The sequence below is a fragment of the Equus przewalskii genome, chromosome 1, assembly GCF_037783145.1.
Source record: "Equus przewalskii isolate Varuska chromosome 1, EquPr2, whole genome shotgun sequence".
Lineage (NCBI taxonomy): Eukaryota > Metazoa > Chordata > Mammalia > Perissodactyla > Equidae > Equus > Equus przewalskii.
In genome coordinates, this window is record NC_091831.1 from 117,114,903 (window position 1) to 117,134,291 (window position 19,389).

At 40.8% G+C, this 19,389-nt stretch overlaps 1 protein-coding gene across 50 annotated transcripts in view; it reads right to left on the reverse strand.

Annotated features, from left to right (window-relative positions):
• SCAPER (S-phase cyclin A associated protein in the ER) overlaps nt 1-19,389 on the reverse strand; it is a 521,170-nt gene continuing 501,781 nt past the window's right edge. For 47 of the 50 annotated variants that reach the window (XM_070573827.1, XM_070573718.1, XM_070573923.1 and 44 more), the window contains 3 exons: nt 6,136-6,327; nt 3,676-3,727; nt 1-1,218 (listed from right to left, as the gene is read on the reverse strand). In XM_070573827.1, coding sequence (XP_070429928.1) covers nt 1,115-1,218; nt 3,676-3,727; nt 6,136-6,327 — 348 coding nt within the window. In that variant the 3' untranslated portion in view covers nt 1-1,114. Of the gene's footprint in view, nt 1,219-3,675; nt 3,728-6,135; nt 6,328-12,606; nt 12,763-17,445; nt 17,694-19,389 lie in introns of all 50 variants that reach the window. The other 3 variants (XR_011526452.1, XR_011526476.1, XR_011526453.1) reach the window with 3 other exon arrangements.

Below are 19,389 nucleotides of genomic sequence, written 5' to 3' on the forward strand. Positions count from 1 at the left end.
CTTTTTTTTTTTTTTTAATTTATTTTCTCTCGATTTGCAAAGAAGTAACAACAGCACATACGTAACTTGGCAGCTTTGTGAGGCTCCAAAAGAAGTGTCCTGAACAATAGGTAGGTAAGTTTGTTTTTAAGAAACCTGCATTTTTCCAGCCTCCCTCCCATAGTCTTGAATCTGATACATATTCAGACCAATTATTTCCAACCAGATCTTTTTTCTTGGTGATGTTTGATCCTTAGCCGACAGAATTATTACCGATGTCACTCAGTGAACGGCTTAGGACTGACCATTGGCTTACGGTGGAGAAACGGTGAGAACAAGACGTGAAAACTCTCCGGGCAAGCATTTCTCACTTTCACTGTGAGCCGCGCACTGAAGTGGTTTAAAACTTTTATTCAGAGCCATTGGGACCTGTTTTACATTTACTTCAGCGTTGCTTTATTTTACAGTTATTTGAGAAAATACTTCAAGGTGATTCACTGTGGTTGATCTTCTTGCATCACTAATTTTTACTCTGGAAAATAATTTCAGTTCAGCAATGCTATAGGAGGCTCAGTATTGGCTGCTAGGGAAGTTTCGGCAGACCAAGGAATACAGTGCTCCAAATTCATTTCAAATAGCCGCTAAAATGTATTACATAACAGAATGTAAAAGTGTTACAAACATCTTTACTCCAAAAAGGGAAATTTATAGCAGGTTGACTTTAAGTCTTTAAGATACTTCCGGAGTTGGAGTTAACATTCTTTTCAAATTTGTATTGCCTTAACAACAAAAGTCACCATTGCAAACAGAATGTTATTTTATTACAAGAAGAACAAAAGAAACTTGCTAATTTTATGTCTAATTTCACCCATATTACAAATACAAAGTATATATTATCATAGGATGGAAGTTACCAAACTCCAAAATACGGTGCATAAATGAGATAAATTCAACTTGCAGAATTAGAAAGAACATTAAAGTATCTACAGTCATTATAAATAGTGCAAAGTATATACCATATCTACAGTGCCAGGGAGAGTATAAACATGTGAAAATGAGTTTAAGAAACAGAACGTTTGTTTGAACAATTTAAAATATTAATGAGAGTACCCAAATACAAAATCAACCAAAACATTTATTTTTTCTCTTTCTTTAAGAAAAACTGTCGGGCTTCTTCCCAGGCCTGCCGAGGAAATCTGTTAGCCAGCTCAAGATAGTCTTGGGAACCAAGGCATTTTCCTGAGAGAAAAAAAGAAAAGAGTTGAATTAAAATGAGTTCACTTCTTCAAAGTTTAAGAAATTAAAATTATTTTGAGGGGCCAGCCCAGTGGCAAAGCAGTTAAGTGAACACGGTTCCGCTTCAGCGGCCCAGGGTTTGCAGGTTTGGATCCTGGGTGCGGATATGGCACCGCTTGACAGGCCATGCTGTGGCAGGCATCCCACATATAAAGTAGAGGAAGATGGCCACGGATGTTAGCTCAGGGCCAGTCTTCCTCAGCAGAAAGAGGAGGATTGGCAGCAGTTAGGGCAGGGCTAATCTTCCTCAAAAAAAAAAAAAAATTATTTTGATATGAGTACAAAATGGAGACATACACTTCAAATAAATTATGATACAAGTTTATGTAAGATCAATCTATATCTATAGTATAAAATATATAATATATATTTTAATCATAATCTATTCTGTTCTAACATATTCAGACATTAACCCCTACATAAAAGATTACAAAAAAAGAATTGGTTTTGGACTCCAGAGTAAGAAAATAGAGAAAAAATAAGCATGTTGAACAAAATAAAATGATAGTCATATATTCCATCCTTGAAAGGGTAAGTCTGTACATAAACTTCACAGTTGTTTTCTAAAATAGTCTGTTTAATTTAAAGCATGATTTTAGTTTAAATATAACTTTAAAATGCTCAAATCTGGCATTCAGAGGGAACAATTAGCTTTATTGGCTATCGATGTAGGCAAAACAAACACAGAGCTGGGCAGTCATTGAGCAAGGAGTATTTGAAAACCAGAATTCTTCCTCGGCACTAAGAACATGTTGCTACCAGAAGCTGCTTTAACACTTAGAATTTAGAGGTTCACCTGGGCAATGAACTCAAAACATCTTGAAACATTTTATGGGCACTTAATCTAAGCAAAAGGGGAACAGATGTCTAAGGTGCAAACTGGCAACTTAATGAGGCATTATCATTTTTTTTAATCAAGTAAGCATATTATGAGCTGTCACCAATATAGTGATGACTCTTTCTGAGGAAAGCAGAGACCAATTCTCCATTTGCTGTTTTGTGGATTAAGCCTATGTTAATTGGGGAAAGCATGAAACTCAGAGAAGATGGTCCCTGGGAAAAGAAAGAAGGTCAAAACTCCCACGGGCCTCAGCCCACCGAGCACACAGGCAGCCCAAGGACTCCGCCTGCCAGATATGAAGCAAATGGTGACTCATCCTTAAGGTCAGGAGAAAGAGGAGGAAAAAAGAATGTCTGTACTTCTTACTGGCAAAAAATTGCTGTATAATTAAAACTAAATACATTAGAAGGTTTTCTAGGTATTTTCACATACTAAAAATTAAAAAAATTATTTTGTAAGAAATAACACATTATGCTGATCAATAGCTTTTAAAAAAAAGAGGCTGTGACTGAGGGCAGAACTGAACTTGCACACTAATTCTGACTTAGACAAACGGTGCTGACTATGATGTTGACTTGAATTTCTAAAAAGGAACATAGCTTTCTGTTTACTTCGCTGAGTCAATAAAACATGACAATTTTTCATGATATTGTTACAATTTTAGTTATATTCTCTTCTAGGTATTTTTCAACACCTGCTCACTATAGATAACTTTTTTTTGGTGTGTGTGTGACAGAGTCCAAAGTGAGCCCCCAGCAAGTAAGGGCAACTTGGTGGGTGCCCCAGAGGGTTCTGCTGTCTCTGGCCACTTTAAAGACTATCAAACTAATGGAAGAATTAGGGAAAATCTGGATTAGGGTCTCATTAATCAGAGATACCGCCATGCAGCCAGACAAAGAGCAACTTGTACTTCTCAATTACAGTCTGGGTAGCAGAATATTTAAAAAAATAAAAATTCACTTTACAATTCTGTATCTCCAGCTCTGATCACAGGAAACACCTCAGTAGGAATGCTACAGGAAAAAAAGCTTATTAATTTTTTGGCACTTGAATTCTGCTAATCTGATGGCTGTCTTCTCCATATAAAACAATTTTACATTTTCAATTTAATAAATTCGTGTACTTGAATTAAGGGGGAAAATATGGGCTACTATTATTGGTAATTTTATTCTGAATATGCACAGGGTAAAACCTATGTGATTTTAGCGTTTATATGAGTAATGTAGGTCAATATTAATGATCTGATTGTCTCCTGCATTACAAAGTGGCTCTTTAGTAATTATTCACCATTTATTACATCTTGCATGAGGTGAGTATAAATTACACAAAGATGTTTTGTGCTTTTCTTTTACTTCCATAGATTTGTCTGTATATTCTGATGCACTCACACTTGATTACAAAATCAATTTCTTTACTCACTGAATTATCCTTGATATCTGAATCTCAAATATTTTAGGTGATAGAATAAGTTGATTTCTCTAACGGTTCCATAGGGAGGAGTGAGAAACATGTCCATTCAGCTAACAAATGCAAGATATTTCATATCAACAGAGACGTACCTTTGGACTGATCAGACTGGTTATCTGCCTGACCTGGAGTCTGTGCAAAATCCTGTATGAGATGAAAAACGTGTTTTTATTCCAATGCCATGAAAAGAGAATTTTGCTGAGGGTGGCTTAAAAAATGGTTCTGAATTCCGAGACAACTATTTTTGCATGAATACTTTGGAGCCCAAATATAAAAGCCGAAGAAACTGATGTTATGTAGTTCAGGTTCTCATAAATTAAAAATAAATAGTGATGACTGTTGAATCTTGTATCACCAAGGGCCAGGTTGCAGCCTACTGTGGAAACTACAACTTTATTTTGCATCTAACAAACTAAATGCTTTAGCCAAATTTATTGTCTTAGAATATTGACAGATTTTTAACATTTTTTAAAAGCATAACTATAAAAGCCCTTATATATTCTGCAGCTAAATCTTAAAGTCTGGTAATTTTACTTTTAGATGGAAAGTGAAAAATGTCTTATATAATATGTAAATTTGCAGAAATCTATAACAAACTATCAGCTCCTATTTTTAATATCATTTTCTGGTGACTATTAAGAATCTAACACATGGAGACCTTGAAGAACCATTTTATAGACTAAAATCCAATGTATATTCATCCCCTTGAGCATAATTATTTATAGAAAAAACCCACTTCATTTAACTCCACTAACACTGTCTCAAACAAGCAAGAAAATTGCAATAAATTTCTGTAGCATTTACAAAATTTGTTAAAATGTATGTTAAATGTATTACATTTCATTAAACTACATTTAAATGTGTATTAAATGTAATAGAAAAGAGTAGATTTAGAAGTACTTTGAGATCAATACCAGATGAAAACAAGTAATATATATGATCTTCACTTTAGATTCTGATATCATTTGTATTTTATAAACTGTTTTCCAAGCAGTTGAAAATGTAAGGGACTAAGCTGGTACAGATGCAACACTGTCTGTGCTCAGCCATCACTGTCTTGGTTGAGGCCTCTCTGCACGCCGCCCCAATGGCAGTCCCTAGCCCCCTTTCCTGCTTTACTTTTCTCCACAGCACTTAACACCATCTGACATGCTATTTGTTTTACTTATTTATTTGTTTTTGGTTTGACCCACTTTAATGAAAGATCTATAAAGGCAGGAATTTTTATCTGTCTTATTGATTTCTGTATCCAACTAGAGCAGTGCCTAACATACTGCAGGCACTCAAAAATTATCTGTTGAATGAAAGAATGAATAATCTGAATTTAAAAAGATCACAATCTTAAAATTCTTTATAATGTATTTTCTATTTAATTTAATCCTAAGGCTCTAAGAATATATGAAGAATCTTGAATGTTGATATGATGGTTATATAAGACTTTATTAAGATTTTAATTTAACGATAAGACATTTTTTGAAAATCCATACCCTACCTATAGATCTGAATAACCTTGAAAATTTTTCCAGAAAATGGAACCCAGGTTCAAACAGAACAATTAAGCTGAAAATAAAACTTTCTAAATATAATTGATATAGTTGTGTTTATTCTAAGTTGATCGCTTAATAGAGGATAGTTTAAAAAATGTAAAGCACTAACTGCTGTCTGAGGGGAAGAAGGTTCGGGGCCTCTTTAGCCATCTCAACCAGCGGGGCACTACCACAGCCTTTCAGCAGTGATATAGGTGTATTAGCCAGAGTAAAGAACAACACTAATATAGAGATCTGCTTTCTGTTTCATTATTATAAACAGAAAACATTGTCTATTAATCACATATGCGTCATGGAGCAAAAACACATTGGTTTTATGATGGAAGATTTTCAGCAAATAATGATCTACAATGATAGGGAAAAAATATCAGAGGATTAACTATTAGCAAATGTTAAAGAATAGCCAACTTGATTTTTCTCCTGTCAGTTGACTGAGTTAATTTAGATACAAAAATATTGCTTTGCTTTGCTACAGCACTAATTCTGATTCTAGTCTTACAGAATTTAACTGGATCAGAAAAATGTAAGGCCGTACTTAAAAGTTTTAGATTTTTTAAAAAAGCAATATGATAGGTTTTTATTACACACAAAGATGTATGTGTGTGTGTGTGTATATATATATATTTAAAAATTTAAAAATAAACTGAAGTTTTACTTGTTCTTGAGCGATCACTGTCTATTCCCTATAACTATTCTAAAAGCAAGGTGAATGGAGCAGACTTAAAGAAGTCGGCAATCTTTTAAAAATATTTCCTTAGTGCATGTTTACCATTTCATTAACTGGAAAAATATCCTTTGCTTGAAATCCTCCAAGTAGAAATTATACAACACACAACCCCAGTTTTGCTCTCCTGATATTTTAGAAATTAATTTTCAAGCACAGAAACATGTGAAGGTTTTAAAATGTACTGTGGATGGCAAGAATAAACAGCTGGTTCACTTTTACTTTTCAATCACATTAGCTTATACATAAAGCCAGAGAATTAGGCATAACACAGAAGGTACCTGAATGAACGTGGCCAGTAAAACACAGCTCATCTCTTGCTCCAGAATGATTTTGTTCTGATGATTGTTGTAACAAGCAGCGATAAGTGAAGGGAACAGCACTTTGATCAGCCGTGGGTCACTGAAATATTGGAAGGGCAACTGGCAGAGCTTCTGCAGCACCGTCGGGTGGCGGCCAGACTGTACAATTACCTGAAACAGAAGAGGAATCCCAGGTCAACTGCCAAACAGCCCTCGCCTTCACCTCCCGACCCCTCACACCCCCAGGACAGTGTCAGTAAGAACCATGGAGAAGACGCTGAAGAAGTGTAAGGAGGAAAAAAAAGGCTCCTAACTCCTCACCAGAGCTTAATTTAAGTGATATTTGAAAGGAGCAGAAAATAAATTAATCTCATTTCCTAACCTAAGGAAAATATTCCAAAAGTTATGCAGCCATTTAACAATTATTATAATCCATGATAAAGGGTACAGCTGCTATGGAGAGAGGATGCCTATGAAATGGATTCACACACACTGCTTTAACAAAGTGCACCTCCCCACCCCAACTCCCCACCATACACGCAGAGTAGCCATATTCCTTAAAATCTGCAAAGAGCTCACTGACAAGAAAGATACCCACTCCTCTAGCCCTGCCCACAGCCATCGTCCTCTAGCCTAGCTCATGATAGATACTGAATGTAGACAGATCTATTCTGTATGCAGACAAGCCCTGGAAAGAAAAGGGGATTGTAAGGGGAATGGGAACGGTTTCAGCAAGCAGTCTCCAAAAGATCCTTCCTCCAATCCATACTCCTTATCTGTGTTTCCATCAGTGCCATTGAGCTAAAAGGAGAATTGTTTAGATAAATGAGACTGTTGTCTTCAAGCAGTCTAGGTTTACAACTGTGTACATTTTAAGAAATGGGGCAATGCAATTAATGGGCTTGCAGGGAAGCCCTCCTAATTTACTCCCTAGGCCTACATGATAAACTAAGAAATGTCAAAATCAGATCTGTTTCAAGTAACCCTGACTAGACACTTCTAATATGAAAGAGCTGGGTGACCCAAAGCTCAATTCTTGGTATAGGAGGAAGCTCATGGAAGGTTAGGAACACTGTAAAATCTAAGGTCAGGACTGTAAATTGTACTTGGAAAAACACAATTTTACAGGTACACACCCAGACAGGACTGCATTCAAATTAAAACCAGAAGGACAGAATGAAACAGCAGAGGCAAGAGAAACATAAATTACAGGGATTTACAAGTTTTCAAAGCACTTTTAACAATACTTTAAGAACACACTCTCAGATGATAATGCAGTTTGGTTTAAGAACAAAATCAACAAAGTAATAGTTCACATATTTTAGTTCAATAGCTAAAATGACATCAAAAACCTTTAGAGAATGTTGATAGGGACTTGTTAATACCTTCAAATCCAGCAGGAATTTTAAAGACTCTCAGTGTGACAATTCAGCACATGGCTATGTGCTGCCATTTCTGACACTGGCTGAGAAAAATATGCCCTATCATGTACTTTATTGATAAAACATTTACTTAAATCTTTATTTTAGTTATTATCTATAAATTTTGTAGCACAGCCAAATGATCACCACTTTAGAATTTATAACGATATCATTATTAGAAGTCTCCTTCCTCGCTTTGGACAAAAATTAAGAACAAGTTTTTTCTTTGCAACTTCATTGTTAAAATACTATTATTGGAAGATTCACTAATTGAAAAGATATTAAACTGGCCAGCATGTTAACTCAAAGACAGCAACACCTGGTTCCTGGAAAATGAGCACAGAACATGAGAGCTTAACCGGAACTTACTCTACCCAGTCTCCTGACCCTTTCTGGGGTAAAGCAGAGTCCCTTAGGGGCCTGTCAGTTTGCTCCAGGAACAGAGCTGGCTGTCAGTTGCCTTTTGATGAAGTGAGTTTACAGAGGTCAGCAGCAGTGTAGTGAGATGACCCGCCAGAGGCCACTACTTTTAAGTACCTGGGCTGCAGAAGACACAAATGGAGGTAGGAAGTTTGGTTACCTTGGAGCAAGGAGTTCCACCCATAGGACCACCTATGGCAGAACTTAACCAGGTTACAGGTAAGGGGTCCACCAGGGTTGGTGAGAGCCATACCCCCTGGCTTGGCTGTAAGCTAGAGAAGGACATCTAGTTGACACTGTCCTTCAAACCACATTTCAAACATTGTTGGGGAAACAGGATTAGGAGGTCCAGGAAGGGCCATCCTGTAGCACTGAGGCATGGTGGGTGAGACCACTCCTGGGTAACTCAGGTGGGCTTGTGGCACAGAGGGGTGGCAGCTTGATGTCATGAGCATAGCTGAATGGTCAGCTGAGCTAGGCTAAAGCACTTTCTGTAGGGGCAGGGAGGCAAGGCTGGGATGCACACAGCCTGACCTTGATTCTCAGGGCCTGAGGCACTGGGAGAGAGTTGCCTGAGAGGCTTTTGACAGGTAGGGGGTGAAGGTAGGGCTCAGTTTTGTTTCGTCTAGTTATTCACTCCCAGGTCCTAGAGTGGTCAAACGTCACCTGACCGCTCAAGCTTTCCAAAGTCAGTAGAAAGTCAATAGAGAGTCATCATAGGACATGAACGTGTTGCTGAATGAAAGGAATACACACAATTAAGGGAAATCTCATATTTACAATATGTTTTCCCTCTATCTGTCTTCCTGATGGAGCTGTAACTAAATCAATAACTGATGTTTATCCAGACAAAGGGATGCCTTTTTTTTTTTAGGAAGATTAGCCCTGAGCTAACATCTGCTGCCAATCCTCCTCCTTTTGCTGAGGAAGACTGGCCTTGAGCTAACATTTGTGGCCATCTTCCTCTACTTTATGTGGGACGCCAGGCCTAAGGTGGGCACCACCCTGAGCTTGGCTAGGCCAGCTGACCCTCCTTTCAGGGCACAAAGGCCAATATAAACATAAAGGGGCTTCCACAGAGCCCCTTTCCAGAGCACTGCACCAAGGGGAGGGAGAGGTCTGGCTCTAGATTTCTTTGGTGGTCAAAATCATCAGAGATAGCAGGTAGGCAGCTGGTATGGCCCTGATAATAATGAGAAACCCCCTCTCAAGTATGATGTTCACTTTCAGATGCAGAGCAGGGCTCCAAGGAAACCAAGGGAATTTCCAGCAACATTCAGATCAAAAGAGATTGAAATTGAACTTTCCACTTGCTCTTAGGTGCAATTCTAAAATAGGTATTAACTAAAGAACTAAGAGATCTGGGTTCCTGCCTTTACTCTAGTCACCAACTAGTTGTGTGACCCTGGACAAACTGCTCAATTGCTCTGGGTTTTAAAGTGGTGAATTAAAAAAAAAAAACCACTTTGTATTGAAATATAACATGCACACCCATTAAGCAATTAAGTGAATAGCTCAATTTTCATAAAGTGAACATACTGTGTTACTAGTACCCAAATAAAGAGAACATGACCAAAGATGTTGGATCTTTACAGATATTCTTTCTCACTGAAAATAAGATTCCTACATTTTGAATTTAAAACAAATCATACAGAAACTATTTGACTGTATTAGAACATAAGAGAGAGTACTCCAAGGCCTTCTTGGATCTGTCCTTGATCATTCTCTGGAGACAGGATCATGGGCACAAGGCCACTCCTCTGGTCTTTTAAGCAGAGGCTACTGGGCATAATTCTACAATCACTGAAGAAGGGCACCTTTTACCCAAATGCCCTGGTAGTCACCACTTTTTCCTTTAGTATCATTGGTGAGGGATTGGGGGGGGGTGGGGAGGGAGAGGAGGAGATAGAAGGGAGAGAGAAGGAGAGGGAAAGACTCACATTTCTTCTTCTTTTTGGAACTGTTAACATTATTAAAATTCTGGGAAATTTTAGAAAAACGAAAGGGGCTTTAGAAAAAGCAAAGTTGTATGTTGCCAGTGGGTGCTATAGCCTGGTAGAAAGACAGCCAGGAGGATCTGAATGCTGGCATTAAAAAGGAATCTGGTAAAGAAAAAAAAAAAAAGGAAAGAAAGAAAGAATTTGGAGTAGACAAGTGGACATGCTGATTCTTTCATCTGCTGACCCCTGACACCCACTAGGCCTTCTGGCTCCAATCTTTGTGCTTTCTACCAGGTGAAGTATAACTTGGATGTACCAAGAGAGAGAGCCAGAAGAGAGCTCTAAATTCAGCAGACATTTACTAAGTGCTTCCTATGCCAGGTGCCATAGAAGACGCAGAAAGGAATCATGCTTTAGCTCTCAGGGAGATGAGGTATGTACACAAACGACAATAATACAAAGGAGCCTGGGTCATCAGAGAGGGGAGAATAAGGAAGAACTGGGGGACCCCAAGGGAGAGAGAGATTACTCCTTACTTAGATGAGCGTGGAAGGCTGCACTGAGAAGGTGCGTTGGACCTTCAAGGCTGCATCAAATCTGGGCACCCGGAAATTGTAGGTGGAGGAATTTTAGGCAGGGAGAAGCAGCTCTTAGATTCAGTACTAACCTGTCTTAGTCTGCTCAGGCTGCTATAACAAAATACCATAGGCTGAGTGGCTTAAACAACAAAAATTTATTTTCTAACCATTCTGGAGCCTGGAAATCTGAGATCAGGGTGCCAGCATGGTTGGGTCTGGTAAGAGCTCTCTTTCTGGTTTTCAGACTTATACCTCACTGTGTTCTCACATGGTCTTTCCTCACTGAGTGTGTGTGGAAAGAGAGATCTCTTTCTCTCTTCCTCCTCTTATAAGGCCACCAATCCTATTGCATTAGGACCCTACCCTATGACCTCATTTAACCTTAATTACTTCCTAAAAGCCCTATCTCCAAGTACAGTCACATTGGAGGTTAAGGTTCAACATATGAATTTTGGAGGAACACATTTCAGTCCATAACACAGCTCTAACTGATTCCTCATTGCCACCAGCCAGAATGTTTCATTAGAAAGGCTATCCTCACTAACCGGGTGTATTTCAGAGTTGACTGGGTCAACTGTCTCTCAGTGGTCATAAGCCATGAATCTGCAGGCTCAAGGATGCATGGTGTTAGGTAGCCCTGGGATCTAGACCTGGCTCTGGTCAGTTAACAAATCTGAACCTCATGGTCCTTTCTATAAAACAGGGGTAGATGGCAGCCTTCAAGGTTTAGATGAGGATCAAATGAGAAAGTGCCTGTGACCACAATGTAAACACCAATGTTAGTTATGAGCATTTGGTTAGCTCACCAGCTCTGCTGCTGAGACTTCTCCTGTAAGATCTGGTTCCTATACACTTGCAGGACCAGAAGTCCCCTCCCAGTGTGAGGCCTAATTAATGCTTTCCATTGTCCCACCTCTACCTCACCATAAGGGCTGCTCATTAGAACAGGGGGTATGGCAGCAGCAGGCCCTGCTCTGGCTGGGACTCGTCAGCAAGCTTCATGCCACCTGGGAAGCCACTGCTGCAGCCTCTCCCTGGCCCTACCTGCACAGGAGAGAGCTATGCAAACAGTGCTGGGGATACCTGCCAGGATCTTGTGGTGGCGGGGTAGGAAATGCATTCTGACAGCTCTGAAAAGAAAATCTCAGCAGAGGCACAGTCCAAGAAACATAGGTAAGTGGCAGAGAGAAGCAGAGGCTTAGCTTACTCCGTGTGTGTGTTTTGAGGCTGTTGTGCTAGACTTGTCAATTTGAAAACAGCAGAAAGGGCCAAAGCTAATAGGCTGGTGTTGTGGGCTCCTGCTTCAGACCCAGGATGAGCTTCCCTCAAAGCACTTAAGGAAAGCCTTAAGCCCAGGAAGTCTTCCCAGGCAACACAGCCAGAGACAGCCTCTCTTTTTCAACCCAAGGACGTGGCAGCAGCTATTACATATTTAGGTGTCTGTAGCTTAATTCCCAGTTCCAGAGGGAAGGAACTGTGTCCTTTACTGTTATGCCCTCCATTGCTCTGCTGGAGGGCTAGGGTCATCAAAGTTACTGGAATGAATGAATCAAAACCATAGAGGGTCCCTAGCTAACAAACTCATCTGTGCCTTGCCTTGGGGGAGAATCACACCACATCTCTTCTCATGAGGTACAGATGCCATTCTCTGACTTGGAGGCCTCAGTGGTCTCCACATCATGTTGCCTTAGGTCTACATATCTAGTCCTTTGTTATAGACTGAATGTTTGTGTTCCCCCTCAATACATATGTTGAAATCCTAATCCCCAATGTGATGCCATCAGGAAGTGACGCCTTTGGGAGGTGATCAGGTCATGAGAGTGGAGCCCTCATGAGGGATTAGTGACCTTATAAAAGAGACCCCAGAGAGCTCTCCAGTTCTCTTTATGTTAGTTGAGGATACAATGAGAAGCTGGTAGTCTGAAACCTGGAAGAGGGCCCTCCTCAGAACCTCAACAGACTGGCACCCTGATCTCAAACTTCCAGCCTCCAGGACTGTGAGAAACTTTGGAACTGTGGAACTTTGTTATTGCAGTCCAAACTGACTAAGACATCCCTAAAGAATAGATTTGGTGATAAGCTGTCTCTTACCCTAGAAGGAAGTTGGGCTTGGGATCCTCAGGGTCTTGGGCACCAACTCAGGGTTCTCTGGACTGGTTGTAAAGAAAGGTCTAGAAAAGATCTTCCCCCTTTGTGGTTGGTAGGTGACACTGGTCTCTCACTTGGTTTGAAGGAGTGTAAAGTCTTCTGGAACAACACATCACCAGAACCTCAGCAAAATCCAACACAGCAGGAAGCCTGTCACTGGCAGAGACAGTACTCAATAGTCTATAAAGCCCCTCTACCTACATTATCTGAGTCTCTAAACACCTTCTGAAGTGAGCAGACAAGGATAACTATACTCTTTTATAAGAGGAAATCTAATGCTCAGAAAGTTTAAGAGACTTGTTCCAGGTCCCCCCAGCCAGTCACTGGTGGAGCTGGGCCTGGAAAACTCTTATGACTCTGAGTGCTGGCTTCTCTCTCACTTCTCAGGCCCATCCAGGGTATCAGACTCATGAGGCTACCTCTTCCCGGGCAGAGGGGCTCTCTGTCACCAGGCTGAGCTCATTCTCATGACTGGCTGCCAGCCAGCTTCTCACATGACTTTGCCAGCCCACATGAAGATGAGTATGAAATACAGCCATTCTAAATGGACTAAACCAACTGACATACACAGATTAAACCAACACAAAAGGTCTTTCTTCAAAAACCTATATTCTAGTTGGCTAGGTATCAAATAACCAGTTCTTGGTTATGTGTTGGGCTGTGCCAAGGGTTTGTCTCAAACTATCAGTCATAAGAACTTGAACGAGAGGAATGGTTGGTGATGGGGCTAGACTTTCAGGAGTGAACTGCTGGAACATGTGACTCTGAAATGAGCATTGTCTTGTGATGGTCTTGCAGTCAGCTGCCTTCCGGGTTTTAAGTGCCTGAAAATCTGGTCTTACATTTTTGAAACAAATGCTGTCATGTATAATATATTTATAAAGTTAATCCTTGGTAAGACCTGAACAGTTTTCCTCAACAGTTAAATTAAAGAAGAAAAAAAGGAAAGTAGAAGTTGGGTACTGAGTAGTCCTAAGTCTGGTCTAGAAATGCAATAGGCCTGGGGAGAGTTTGCAGGTTTCACATCTGTACCATGACAACTGCTGTACTCACTTCATAGGATCCCAAGGAGAGTGGCTAGGAAGAACTGTGGAGAGTTTATCATGTTATATAAATGGAAAACAGCCTGATTCTACTCACTCGGAGGGCCCCTTTCCTCCAACTGTGACCACCTGGAATACAGCCAAGAACCAGGAAGCGAGCAAGTAGGCTGCTGGGCAGACAAATTAGTCCATTCATCAAATATTTACTGAGCATCTACTCTCGCCAAGTGTAGTGTGAGGCACTGGGAATGGAGTAATGAACAAGTCAGTGACACCCCTACCCTCACAGAGTGCCCAGTCTTTCAACAAAACTCATGTCAGTTACTCACAGGTAAGTTCTGCAAGCTCCACTTCAGTCTACCAAGTCATATTTCAGAAGCAAGTCTAATACAAGTGGTTTTCCAGCCTACAGTAGATTGGAATCAGCAAATTAGAAGGAGACTGTTGGAGATAGGTAAACTGACAACAGGAAGAAGCATCAGCTGACACTATAAGTGAAGGGGTGGGAATTAAAATTATTTCAAGAAGAAATGAGAATTCAAAAAGTTGCCTGGAATCATTTAGTGTAAAAGTAAATATCTCTACCCTTTTCAGTTGGTCTTGAGAGCATAACAAGTAAAACATTTTATTAATTATAACCCATTACCTTTACTTAGTATCCTACAATTTAAAAATTTGCTTCCATATATATGATAATTCTCATGTACCTAACACTATAGTAGGCACTCATTTTTTTATGGCATCAAAAAATATATAATATATTAAGTATAATTTAAGAAGGCAGAAAACTGTAATATTTAAAAAATGATCACAAATAGTTAATGTTAAATAAACATCGTGTTTTTTTTTTTTTTGCAGGGAGAGTCACCCTGAGCTAATGTTTGTTGCCCATCTTCCTGTTTTTCTCTCTCCCCAAAGCCCCAGTACATAGTTGTATATCCTAGTTGTAAGTCCTTCTAGTTCTTCTGTGTGAGCCACTGCCATACCATGGCAACTGACAGGTGGGTGGTGTAGTTCCATGACCAGGAAATGACCCTGGACCACTGAAGTGGTTAGCGCTGAACTAGGTGTAACCACTAGGCCATCAGGGCTGGCTCTAAACATCATGTTTTAAAGGTAAGTTTGGTCATCTGCAAAATTCATTTATATGGGAATAGCTCATTCCCTGACCATACCAAAACCATGACACCAAATAATAGAAATAAACTAGAAAAAGGTTTTATAGCAGTTTCTTGCCCCTTCTCCAAATCTAGCTATCCATCTATCCACCTATCATAGATGCAACCATGGTATCCTATAGTAAAGTCTCCAGCTCTCTAGAATTCACCTACATTCAAGAAAACAAAACAGAAAATGGTCAAGTTCTGTTTTACCTACTCATACTCTCTGAATCCTGGTGTTATGCTAAGATCTACTTGTGATCCTGAATATCCCCTTTATTTAGGAGGAACTCCATCAGTAGTTTTAGAAAGCTATGCATTTTATTTTAATTAGTTTTGTGTCCTCAGAATGCCCTCTGTCAAGTTTCTAAATTCTTATGTCACTGGGAGCCCAGCTCTGCATCTGCCATAGACCTGAAGACAGAACCACACGTGGCCCTGCCTGGCTCCAGATGCGTGAGCAGTTGTTTAGGCTAAGACAGACAGATGTGAATCCCCAGTTTTCAACAGTCTCAAGGCTATAAGCTCCATGGGGACAGGGGCTATGTCCCTTTTATTCATTGCTCTATCCCTAGTATATGGCATGGTGCCTAGCACAGTGGCTGACAAACAACAGGTGCTCAATAACTATCCGGGGAATGAATGAATGAGGACTGAGCTTTGGTTCCCAAACCTGACTCCAGGGGGCCTATACCTACCACACCAGAGCCATGGGCTTACTCATCCCAGGGCCTTCAAAGTCCTCAGATGACACTGTCTTTGGATTTGCAAGAACAGCTGACTGAGTACTTCAGCCAGCACCCTATCAAATCCAACAGCCTCTTAGGACAACGGTACAGAGAGCAGGGGTAGGGTGGGGCAGGGGCAGCTTCTTTCAGCAAGCCTTGTGAGCTGGTCTGTCAAACCTAAGATGAAACCAGCTCCATTGGTCAGTGTGGTAGAGTGAGTGAGTATGAGTATGGAGTTAGACAGAAATGTATACAAATAGTTAACTTTCACCAAGACAAATTCTTTATGCCTAAGAATTCTTGTTTTGTTTTTTCCTTTTCTTGTCAGACAAGATGTCCTCAACAGAGGGGTAAAAATAGGTGTCTAGACATCTAAATTGATTAAAAGAGACAGCCGAGAGAGTCTGTAAATCATTGGAACAAAGAATATTTTTCTAGCAGAGCAGAAACAAAGTAGTTGTTGCATTCCTCTCCTCAAAACTGGTCCTGCTACAATGCTAGAGTGAGAAGCAGCAGCCGTGGTGGTCAGGCCAGGCCAGCGCACAGGCCAAGCCTCTCTGTCCACATTGCTCTTGACGAGTCTCATCATACCTGAAGCCTGGGCCCAGGACAGAACAATATGACGGGGGGGACTTGAGGCCAGTCACCTCTACAAATCATATAAAGAAAATGGCATGCCTCAAACACACACACCTTGTTTCTCTAAGCTGATGCCTTGGGGATAAAGTAGGGAGGCTATAGAAGTGGCTTTATTTAAATATCACAGGAGAAAAATTTGAAGAGTCTGTCCACATACATGATCAAATCAAATTCAGAGAAGACAAACACAAAGATTCCCTTGGCTCACACTACAAACAAATTCCTCTCCTCCCAAACTTGCTTCTGCCATAAGATAGATTTCTAGGCTGGGATTAAATGCAGACATCTTGGTGAACTGTGTGGGAGGTAGGCCCTTTAAGTACTAGTCATCTTCCTGGTGGTCTTGGGGATTCATTGCTGTCTAGCACCAGCAGAGTGTCAAGGAGGAAGGAGAGAGAGGAAAGAAGGAAAGAAGGGATGAAAGCAGCCAGGGTCATAAAGAGAGGCTAAAGTCAGTAGTTAGGAGGTTGGCCTCTCATAGGCTCTGGAAACCAGGTGATCCTAGAGAAACAAGGGCTTTCCTTATGTAGTAAGGGGCGAGTGGCTGTTCTGCTGTGTCTCTCAAGAGAAACTGGGTGAAAGGCCCCTACTTGCTGTTCTCTGCTTCCTATGGGTAACAGGCTGTGTGTTGGGTACCACTAGCAGAGGGATGCAAAAGAGGCTTCTGGGCAGGCCTCCTCCTCAAACATCATTCTGCTCCTGTTGGAGTGAATAATGCTTCAGAACCAGGGGCACCTGCTCACAGACATGGGGCTCCAGGGTGGAAGTCCTGATGCCTGTCTTCCCATTTTCCACGTATAGGAGTGGATTCTGAGACATAGGTTGAGCATATCATCTTTTGCTAGTAACGTTTAGGGGCGTTTCATCATCTCCTAGAGGATAAATCCCCAAGTTCTTGGTCTAGCACGTAGGTCCCTTCGTGACCTGGACTCAGCCTGCTTCTTCACTCTTAGCTCTTGTTCTTTCCCCTACATCCTAAGTTCCAGTCAGAATGAACAGCTTGCAGTTCCCTGAACCTGTAAGGCTACTTTATATTTCAGTACCTTTGCTCATGGTTTCTCCTATGCCTAGAATGTCTTTCTTACCTTGCTACTTAGTAAGTGCCTATTCCACTTTCAGATATCAGCTCAAGCACCACTTCCACTGTGAAGCATTTCCAAGAGGAACCTCTAGCACAGATCCAGGTTAGTTTATTGTCTGTCTCTCCCTTACCTCCTAGAACGTCAGCAACTTGAGGGCAAGGACTTTGTTTATTTCGTTTTCCATGGTATCCTGGGTGTCTAGAACGGTGACTGGACCATTGCAGGTACTTGTTAAATGTTTGTTGAAGGAAGGAAGGAGTCTCAGCACTGACAGCACTGCTTCTAGGCTGTAGGTTCCACAAGGACTAGATCTGGGTTGTATTCATTTCTGTATTTCCCAGCACCTGGTTTGACACAGGGTGGGCATTTAGGAAAAAGCTGATAAATGAGAGAAGGAATGAGTGATGAATGCTCATATGGACACAAAGCTCATGATACTGGTATTTCCCCAAGAATAAGTCACCTCCAGCTTTCTGTTCTGTGTTAGAGCTTCTTTTACCTTCTTTCATGTTGTCTATTCTGTGAGAAGAGTTACCTTTTAAATGAAGCAAGTTCTAAATTCCCTTCCGACACATCTTGCACCACAAGAAGGTTGGGCTAGATTATGTCAAACACTTGGCGAACCCTAAAAGTCATGGATTCTGCAATTTGTCAGGAACTATACCCAAAAGTGCTGTTTCCAGCTTGAGAAAGAACATTTGAGAAAGAACTTTGTCTAAAGAGCACAGACCTTGGAAATGATACAGAGTCACCTTATCATCATAAATTTGAGGGGTTATTTTATTTTCTGTTTTCTGTTTATTTGTATTATCCATGTCCCCTAATAAGAGAGGGGAGGAGGACGAAGGCTGGTCACAGAAAGGCCTAGATAAGGTGCTGGGAAGCCTCGTTCCAGGACCTTGAGCAAGTCCTTCTTTTCTCTGGCAATGAAGGGAATTGGTTGTGAGCTTAAAGAAATAATATAATCCTGTGCCATGAGCATTCACACATATAAGCACCTTATGCTGCCTATACCTGCAGAGATATTACATTTAAATATGGTGAAAAAAAAAAGAACTTAGAATATTTTTTTTCTGAAGAATGAATGAAAGAAGTCACCATACAAAAAATGCCACCCCCAAATTCTCAACTAGTAGCTATTCTGATTTTCTAATCCAGCCTCTTTAAGAAAACAGAACTTATAATTACACCCCCCCCCCCCCCCCACAGAGTACTGGAAAGATTACGTCCATTACAGACTAACAGGATATGTGTGTGGTGGTAGGGAAGTGAGTAGGTGGATAGACAGTATTTAATAATGCCTTAAAACACAAATATTCCTAGTGGGCTTTGGGCCTTTCCTGTAAGGAGAACTTCGGTCAAACCTCCCTCACCATGGAGCCTCTGGGTGCTGTGAGAACAGCGAGATTAATAAATGCACAGCATAGGCTGGTAGATTTTCTGGTCACATCCTAACAACAGCCAGAGAGCATGGGTGCATTCCATGGAGCACTTACGGGCTCACCAGCACTAGTCTACGACAATTTTATTTAATCATAAAATTATAATAGTAGTCAAATCTTTTTGTAGTTTCAGTTTACTGCTTTCTCAAGTGAAATAAATGGTCTCTCAGATTTCTTTTGCTTTCATCTCTCTGCTCTAAGTACAGTAGGATAAGGTTCCAATTAAGGCCCATTAAATGTTCGCATTGATTCATGTGAGCCGTTTTCCAGTTTCTTTTCCTAACACACTCTCAATGCACCTCTGAGTTATCTGTGGTGTGTTTTCAGTTTAGCAGTTGCCCATACAGAAGAGAATTATTTGGGTGCAAGGTCTCCCTTCCTCCTACTTCTGCAGTCCAAAGTGGTGAATGGAGATTCTCCTTCACTGTCTTCCAGACAAGCATGTTTATCACCTGTCAGATATGTTCAGCTGAACTAGGCATGCCCCTTGGGAAGGGGAGCTGGCAGCTGGCCAGAGCCAGACAGATCCTCCCAACCCGCCTTGGCAGCTATGCCAGAGGAGTGTGTTGAGTGGCAGCCCAGACACCACTACGGGAGGACACCCTGATGCTTCTAGATCTTTTGGGTCCACA